Raw genomic sequence first — 9810 nt, forward strand, 5'->3', positions numbered from 1 at the left:
GAAGAAACAATGTGAAGACAAAAGAGCGAGAATGGACCAATTTTGCTTTAAACTTAACGATAAAAGTGGACTTATAAACACTAAGGGGCTGTTGTGCAAGCGGTGCTCTAAAACAGTGGTTCTCAACCTTTTTTCAGTGATGTACCCCCTGTGAACATTTTTTTAATTCAAGTACCCCCTAATCAGAGCAAAGCATTTTTGGTTGAAGAAAAAGACAAAAAGAAGTAAAATACAGCACTATGTCATCAGTTTCTGATTTATTAAATTGTATAACAGTGCAAAATATTGCTCATTTGTAGTGGTCTTTCTTGAACTATTTGGAAAAAAGATATAAAAATAACTCAAACTTGTTGAAAAATAAACAAGTGATTCAATTATAAATAAAGATTTTTACACATAGAAGTAATCATCAACTTAAAGTGCCCTCTTTGGGGATTGTAATGGAGATCCATCTGGATTCATGAACTTAATTCTAAACATTTCTTCACAAAAAAATAAATCATTAACATCAATATTTATGGAACATGTCCACAAAAAATCTAGTTGTCAACACTGAATATTGCATTGTTGAATTTCTTTTTACATTACATTCATATTTTGTTGAAGTATTATTCAATAAATATATTTATAAAGGATTTTTGAATTGTTGCTATTTTTAGAATATTTAAAAAATAATCTCACTTACCCCTTGGCATACCTTCAAGTACCCCCAGGGGTACACGTAACCCCATTTGAGAACCACTGCTCTAAAACATAGCTAGCTGCCATGAATTGATTAATGTGAGCCCTGACTTAAACTAGTTGTAAAACTTATTGGGGCGTTACCATTTAGTGGTCAATTGTACGGAGTATGTTCTGTACTGTGTAATCTACTAATAAAATTGTAAATCAATCAATCCAAGCTAATAGCTAGCTAGCGGCTAAAGTCTCTCCTTAGTGTTTAAGCTACTTCTAAATCACTAATCCTTGCCTTCATGGCGACAAATAAGTACGTTTCTACAACTATCATCCCTGCAGGACGAGGAATAGCTAAACATGCTTCACTACACACCGTAGGAGGACACAATAGCTAATTGCTAACAGGAAGCTAGCGCTCCTGAACGTAAACGTAAACAAAAGTGTGAGTTTAAACAGACATCGAGTGTACCAACAATTACAACGATTACATTTATGTTTTTTATCATCATAAAATCGTTTTTAATTTTTTGTTTATAATCTCAGGAAATACATCTCTGGACACATGAGGACTTTAAATATGACCAATATATGATCGTGTACTTACCTGACATCGGGTCGATATCCAAATTTGTGGTATCACCCAAAACTAATGTAAAGTATCCAAACAACAGAATAATTGGTGCGTCTTACATTTTACCAGAAATGTAGTTACAACACGTTAAAACAGAAAATAACCAGATAATAACAATGCATGAATAAAAAGATGAATAATTATTTTTCTACTGCTTGTCCCTCATAATTTTGACAAAATAATGTAATGATAAATGACACCAATTGTTACTGCATACATCAGCAGCTAAAATAGGAGCCTTTATTTGCCTACCTACTACTAAAAGTGAAGTTTCTAGTATGTTCACGCAGATATTTAATGCCAAAATTGTTATTTGAATGCAATAAGAAACTTATTTTTTATGTATCATAAGATTTTTTTGGTAAGCTAAGCCAAAGTGCCATTTTTGTGGTCCTCTTTGGACTTAGACTTGGACAAAATGTATTGCTCCACAAGGGAAATTGTTCCGCACAGTAGCTCAGTTTCAAAAGCTGGAAAAGATAATGCAGGTATTAAGTAGACAAAAAATGTACCATGGTAGCAATAAACAATAAATTAAATAAAGGCCAGCATAAAATAGACGGTAGATCCAGCAGATTTATTGAGAAAAGTATAAAAAATTATCTAAATAAATTTTGGTACCACTGCCGGTAGCAACATTTTGGTATCCGGTCAACCCTTGTAGGCACTGTAAAAATCAATCAATCAATGTTTATTTATATAGCCCTAAATCACAAATGTCTCAAAGGGCTGCACAATCCACTACGACTACGACATCCTCGGAAGAACCCACATAAGGGCAAGGAAAACTCACACCCAGTGGGCAGGGAGAATTCACATCCAGTGGGACGCCAGTGACAATGCTGACTATGATAAACCTTCGAGAGGACCTCAAATGTGGACAACCCCCCCCCTCTAGGGGACCAAAAGCAATGGATGTCGAGCGGGTCTAACATGATATTGTGAAAGTTCAATCCATAGTGGCTCCAACACAGCCGCGAGAGTTCAGTTCAAAGCGGATCCAAGACAGCAGCGAGAGTCCCGTCCACAGGAAACCATCTCAAGCGTAGGCGGATCAGCAGAGTAGAGATGTCCCCAACTGATACACAGGTGAGCGGTCCATCCTGGGTCCCGACAAGCGGTCCATCCTGGGTCTCGACTCTGGACAGCCAGTACTGCATCCATGGTCATCGGACCGGACTCCCTCCACAAGGGAGGGGGGGACAGAGGAGAAAAAGAAAAGAAGCGGCAGATCAACTGGTCTAAAAGGGAGGTCTATTTAAAGGCTAGAGTATACAAATGAGTTTTAAGGTGTGACTTAAATGCTTCTACTGAGGTAGCATCACAAACTGTTACCGGGAGGGCATTCCAGAGTACCGGAGTACTCTTGTTTTGTCTACTTCTGTATCAAAATCAATCTTCCCATGAAATATTGACCCATTCATTCAAGGTTGTAATTACCCCACCTCAATTATTCCACTTTGTTAGTTATTTTTAGAAATATTGCATATTTTGCATTTTGGTGTTTTTTTGTTTTGTTTATAAAAAGACAATAAAAAAACTTAAAAATGTTATATCAACAAACTAATCTGAATTTGTTCAAAGATTTATAATAAGCATTTAAAAGTTTAAGATAACATGATTTATTGCTGACCTCTGACACTTTTATGAGTGAATCCCAAGAGTAAATGCTTTTATTACTTTGAAATTTTATTATTTTAAGAATAAACTTTTGAAAAAAACTTTTTTAAGCCATTTCCATACTTACTTTCTGCTTTTGCAACCTTTAAACTGTTTTGAAAAGTTTGCACTCAATACCAAATAATATATTACCAGAATCGGTTTGAATGTAGAATTGATTCTGAATCGAATCGCAAGTTGTTGTAAGATTGACATCCTTATTAAGAACATAAATGTGAAAATCTCTTCTTCTTCTTCTTCTTTTTAGACACCATCCCCGAGGACTTTCAAGAGTTCCGCGCTCAGCATGTTGACTCCCTCTAGAAGTCACCGTGAAGAAACATGACTCTTGTGTGTGTGTGCGTGTGTGTGTGTGTGTGTGTGTGTGTGTGTGTGTGTGTGTGTGTGTGTGTGTGTGTGTGCGTGTGTGTGTGTGTGTGTGTGTGTGTGTGTGCGTGCGTGCATGCGTGTGTGTGTGGGTGCGTGCGTGCGCGTGCGTGTGTGTGTGTGTGACAAAGAGAAAGAGAGTAGGTGACAGTTTGTGTGTTTTTTTTTACCGTGTAGATTTTGTGTGCATTAATGACCACTTGTACTGTATGTGAAAAAGGCGTCACGTCAGCTTGCCCAACTTCTTGTTTTGATCACGCGATGTTACGCACAATCGTGAACGTACACACATCATGTGGACACAACAGAAAAAATAGTTGTTAATTGTGTGGGATTCGTACGCTAATAGTGCCATTCCATGACCTATTTGATAATAAACAGTATATTGCTCATCTACAATAAACGGACGGATTTTGTTTGTATTATCACACCCAAAATAACGTGAAGGTTCTTCGTTTTTAGGGTTGCTTTTTCTTGGGGTAATACGGTAGTCTGTCAGGTTTAAACTAGTGCCATTATCAAAACCTTTATGTTTAAGCAGGGGTGTCAGACGTATAGCCCGCAAACAGGTTTTATCTGGCCCGCGGGATCAATCAATCAATCAATGTTTATTTATATAGCTCTAAATCACAAGTGTCTCAAAGGGCTGCACAAGTCACAACGACATCCTCGGTTCAGAGTCCACATCAGGGCAAGGAAAAACTCAACACAGTGGGATGTCAATGTGAATGACGATGAGAAACCTTGGAGAGACCGGATGCAATGGACATCGAGTGGGTCTAACATAATATTGTGAAAGTCCAGTCCATAGTGAATCTAACATAATAGTGAGAGTCCAGTCCATAGTGGATCTAACAGAATAGTGAGAGTGCAGTCCATAGTGAATGTCAGCTTCAAACACTGATGACATCTATTAAACAAGACAAAAGGCAAAGAATCAAACAGACAGAATTAAATTTGGACTCAGATCTGAGCAGAGACATGGCCACTCTACTGTCTGTACAGTCCTGCACCACGCTCTAACGAAAAAGGTTTACATCTCCTCTTTTATTTTGATATTCAATGATTACGCAACAACACATGTCACAACAGAAATGGGGAGTATGTAAACAGTCATTGTTTTTGGTCACATTGAAGACAAAAGAAAAAGATGCCTCAGGCTTGGGCTCGTCCTGGATTCAGCTTTGGCAGGTGTTTGAGGACAATAGATGACCCCTCCCGTCTCATTCCAAGGTACACAGCGGAATCTTCCAAGACTTTGCTTGGTGCAACAAAGACAACTCTCATCTGTTCACTGGAAACTCAGAGAGCTAAAAGTTGTTTGATAATTTACATACCATTTTTCTGACAGTGAATCTAACATAACAGTGTGAGAGTCCAGTCCATAGTGGATCTAACATGATAGTGAGAGTCCAGTCCATAGTGGATCTAACATAATAGTGAGAGTCCAGTCCATAATGGATCTAACATAATAGTGAGAGTCCAGTCCATAGTGAATCTAACATAATAGTGTGAGAGTCCAGTCCAAAGTGGATTTAACATAATAGTGAGAGTCCAGTCCATAGTGGATCTAACATAATAGTGAGAGTCCAGTCCATAATGGATCTAACATAATAGTGTGAGAGTCCAGTCCATAGTGGATCTAACATAATAGTGTGAGTGTCCAGTCCATAGTGGATCTAGTTATTAGTGTGAGAGTCCAGTCCATAGTGGATCTAACATAATAGTGAGGGAGTCCAGTCCATAGTGGATCTAACATAATAGTGAGAGAGTCCAGTCCATAGTGGATCTAACATAATAGTAAGAGTCCAGTCCATAGTGGATCTAACAGAATAGTGAGAGAGTCCAGTCCATAGTGGGTCTAACATAATAGTGAGAGTCCAGTCCATAGTGGGGCCAGCAGGAGACCCTCCTAGGTGGGGACGGGTCAGCAGCGCAGAGATGTCCCCAACCAATGCACAGGCGAGAGGTCCACCCCCGGGTCCCGACTCTGGACAGCCGGCACTTCATCCATGGTCATGGATGAGTTAGCTAAGTGTAACAATGAGTCGAAATTTTTGAATGAAAGCGACTGAAGTTCTAAATGTGTTCACTCGATGTCGCAATAAAAATTCTTTGTATCTTTGTATATAATGCTACATATGTAAAAAAAATAATAATAATATTAAATCACATGATGTCAGTGCACCAGTTGAGGAAAATGAGCAAACTACATAAACAACATACTGTAATTTGATTTTGATATTTTTTTTATCTTGATAGATTGAAAATCAACACCAATGAGTTGACTGATGAACATTATCACATCATTTATTCAGAAAGTATAGATAAGGACAAATAAAGATAGAATACTATTAATTAACAGCAACATTTAACTGTAAAAAAAAACGAAAAACAATATGATTTGTACATTTTCAGAATGTGCTAGTTCTGTTTTTACACATAGAAAACAGTGTGAAGTTGTCTTTATTGTTAGGTTATCGTGCCGTGATTTCACCAGTACGGCCCACTTGGGAGTAGATTTTTCTCCATGTGGCCCTTAATCTAAAATGATTTGACACCCCTGTGTTAAGGTGATGTTTTTGTAACATTTTACCATTCTTAAAATGGAACTTTTGGAATTTTGTGTTATGGTTTGCAGAGGGAGAAGACGGCAACAGACACCGGGCGAAGTATGTACAATAATGTATTATATATATAGTCAATATGATTACGTGTGTAAATTAGCTGAAGTGTGTTACCAAGTGTTGATGAGAGCGAAGGAACGAGGCAGTCCATGGAGCAGGCAGGTGATCCGGGACGAGAGAGAAGCATCAGAGTCTGTGTCCATTCGAGGGGGGTTGAGATCCAGCAAAGCAGTCGAGATCCAGGGTGAGAAGTCTGAGTGAGCGAGACGAACAACTCGAAACCAAGGCAACGGAAGGAAAAAACTGCTGGCTCAAGGGAGATGACGGGGGACAAATCAAGCACAGGGAAGAAAGACGGAGAGAGCAAAAGAGAGCATAAAGCTTGTCGGCTTATGGTACAGAAGACTATATTCCGGCCCGGCATAGCAGGTTTTGCGGGCCTATGAAGGCAGCTCGCTCATCATGAGCAGGTGCGCTGATTGCAGATTGTCTGCAGGCGTGGAGGCACGCCCGCAGCGGAGAGAGAGCGCCTGTGGGCGTGGCCCACAGTGCGCTCGTCAGGACGCAAAGATGAGGGCGCACAATGCGCCCTGGCCGTGACATTTTGACCATCATCCACGATCCTTATGCACTAAAAGAACGCACCTCTTTCTCTTTTGTACGCGGTCTAAATAGGGAAAAACTGATCGTAAGAGGCAGCTAACAATGCAGGTAATGGGGGTCTATTCCACATAAAACCATCTAAAACCATCTAAAAACATATATTTATAAACATGCTGTAAGAACATGTGTATTGTAGTGACAGGCACATTAATGATAACATTTAGGTGGCGACTTGTCCAGGGTGTAATCCGCCTTCCGCCCGATTGTAGCTGAGATAGGCGCCAGCGCCCCCCGCGAGCCCAAAAGGGAATAAGCGGTAGTAAACGGATGGATGAATTTAATATTTACTGTATTTTGCTCATTTTAAGCAGTACTGGAACTTTCTTCCTGGGCGCAATGATTTTACACAGCATAGAGCAAATGTAGCATTTGTTTCTAGCAACGTTTTCATTTGTCGAGAGCCATACAGTATCAAGTTGGTGGCGTGTGGAATTTGAGAGTTGACCAATTTCTTGGCTTCTATTCTACTCCACAGGTGATAGTCACAATTTATAATCTATCATGTACTTTTCTTAAGAAAACAACAGAAGCAGCTCAAGTGCCTTAGTTACTTTACCAGCAGCTATATTAGCAGCTCAATGGCTACACTCTAGTGACCGAAGGGGCAGTGTGAGCAAGGCCATGTCGCGACGCCAGACAAGTAGTTCTTCGGTGTTAGCTCTTACAATAACAATGTTGCTATAGTTTGGTTGAATTGCAAAGTCATTGCATGGAAATAAAGCGTATTTAATGTTCTTTAGAGGGCTCTCTAGATGCGGAATAGATTAACCCTCATTACCTGCATTGTTAGCCGCTTCGTACTAGCATGTTTTCACTCTTTAGAATGAACATAAAATGGAAAGGCATGAGTGTTATTGTCTCACATACGGATTGTGCATCCACAATCCGTATGTGAGACAATAACACTTTCATTTTCAACAAACAAAAAGTAAAATGAGTAAAATAATAGTCATCCACCCTCAGACAGCTTATTGTGGCTTTAGCCATATTATACTAAGCAGTCAGGACAGAGGGCGTGTGAACACTGTAAAAGACTGTGTGGAGGGAGGCGTGGCCAGGGCTGCCTGCAGGAGCGGAGGTCACCATCGCTGTCCAAGGTGCTGAAGACAGCGCGCTGGCAGACAGTGGTGGTGTCAGGGCTGGCTTCCAAACACAGTTGACAGGTGATCAGATTTCCCACATGGTACAAGTTGTCTAATCACCTGTTGTCTTTAAAGGGGAACTTTATCACAATTTCAAAAGGGCTAAAAACAATAAAAATCAGTTAGCAGTGGCTTGTTGTATTTGTTGGAGTTTTTTTCAAAATTTTACTGGTCTCGGAATATCCCTAAAAAAAGCTTTAAAGTGCTTGATTTTCGCTATTTCCGATGAGACTATCCATTTCCCTGTGACGTCATACAGTGCTGCCAATGTAAACAAACAATGGCGAATAGCACAGCAAGATATAGCGACATTAGCTCTCATTCAGACTCGGATTTCAGCGGCTTAAGCGATTCAACAGATTACGCATGTATTGAAACGGATGGTCGGAGTATGAAAGTATTGAAGAAGAAACTGAAGCTATTGAGCGAATAGCTGTTGACGCTATTCATAGCCATAGCATGGCCGAATAACTGCGTTAGCATCGCCGGTAAAATGTGCGGACCAAACAATCAGGACTTTCGCATCTTGTGACACTGGAGCAACTTAAATCCGTCGATTGGTAAGTGTTTTTTTCGCATTAAATGTGAGTGGAAGGAAACGTAATATAGTTGGAAATGCATCTGCAGGTTATCCATACATCTCTGTGCCATGTCTGCTTTAGCACCGCCGGTAAATAGCATGTTAGCATCAATTAGCGTAGCATGTTAGCATCGATTAGCTGGCAGTCAACATCAAAAAACTCACCTTTGTGATTTTGTTGACTTTATCGTTGCAAATGCATCTGCAGGTTATCCATACATCTCCACGCCATGTCTGCTTTAGCACCGCCGGTAAATAGCATGTCAGCGTCGATTAGCGTAGCATGTTAGCATTGATTAGCTGGCAGTCACGCCGCGACCGAATATGTCTGATTAGCACATAAGTCAACATCAACAAAACTCACCTTTGGGATTTCGTTGACTTTATCGTTGCAAATGCATCTGCAGGTTATCCATACATCTCTGTGCCATGTCTGTCATCGCCGGTAAAATGTGCAGACACGCCGGCACATTCAATGGGAGTCCAGCGGCAGATTTCTTGCCACTTTGGCATCTTCGGTGCAACTTGAATCCCTCCCTGTTAGTGTTGTTACACCCTCCGACAACACACCGACGAGGCATGATGTCTCCAAGGTTCCAAAAAATAGTCGAAAAAACGGAAAATAACAGAGCTGAGACCCAATGTTTACAATTTGTTGAAAATGAAAATGGTGGCTGTATTACCTCGGCGACGTCACATTCTGACGTCATCGCCTCCAATGCGATAAACAGAAAGGCGTTTAATTCGCCAAAATTCACCCATTTAGAGTTCGTAAATCGGTTAAAAAAATATATGGTCTTTTTTCTGCATCATCAAGGTATATATTGACGCTTACATAGGTCTGGTGATAATGTTCCCCTTTAACAGCAGCGGTCAGGAACAGCAGGAAAAAGAGGGCTGGGAGAGTTTGGGGAGGAATGACACGGACTGAAAAGTCGAATATTGAAATCATTGATGGTGAATAAAACCTTGTTCAACTCTGAGCGCCGGACTCCTGTGGACGTGTGTGATCAGCGGAACCCGCTCGGAATTGACTTCCCCACACTGGTTTGTTTATCAAATCCAGGTCAAATTTATTGTATTATCTTTAGTAATATGGACTAAAATCGGTGATACTTTACTGAAATAAGCAAAATTGGAAGATTAGTTTGTTTATTGTCAGAATTATAATTTAGGTTTATCTTATGAGGGGGCGACTTGTCCAGGGAGTACACCGCCTTCTGCCCGATTGTAGCTGAGATAGGCACCAGCGCCCCCCGCGACCCCAAAGGGAATAAGCAGTAGAAAATGGATGGATCTTACCGGGAAGGCACAATTTTAGTTTAAATATTATCACTTATTTTTGTTTTTGATGTTGATGACAATTAATTGTGTTTTTAATTAATAAAATTTTAAATTTTCCTGAAGGAATCAATAAAGTACTTGTATAGCGCTTTTTTACCT

At 40.1% G+C, this 9810-nt stretch overlaps 1 protein-coding gene across 1 annotated transcript in view; it reads left to right on the forward strand.

Annotated features, from left to right (window-relative positions):
- LOC133536111 (thrombospondin-4-B-like) overlaps window positions 1–3758 on the forward strand; it is a 60150-nt gene extending 56392 nt beyond the window's left edge. Inside the window, exon 23 of the mRNA XM_061876319.1 lies at window positions 3237–3758. Within this exon, the coding sequence (XP_061732303.1) occupies window positions 3237–3292 (56 nt within the window). The 3' untranslated portion in view covers window positions 3293–3758. The remainder of the gene's footprint in view (window positions 1–3236) is intronic.
- Window positions 3759–9810: the final 6052 nt, after the last annotated feature.

Source organism: Nerophis ophidion, linkage group LG17, assembly GCF_033978795.1.
Source record: "Nerophis ophidion isolate RoL-2023_Sa linkage group LG17, RoL_Noph_v1.0, whole genome shotgun sequence".
NCBI lineage: Eukaryota > Metazoa > Chordata > Actinopteri > Syngnathiformes > Syngnathidae > Nerophis > Nerophis ophidion.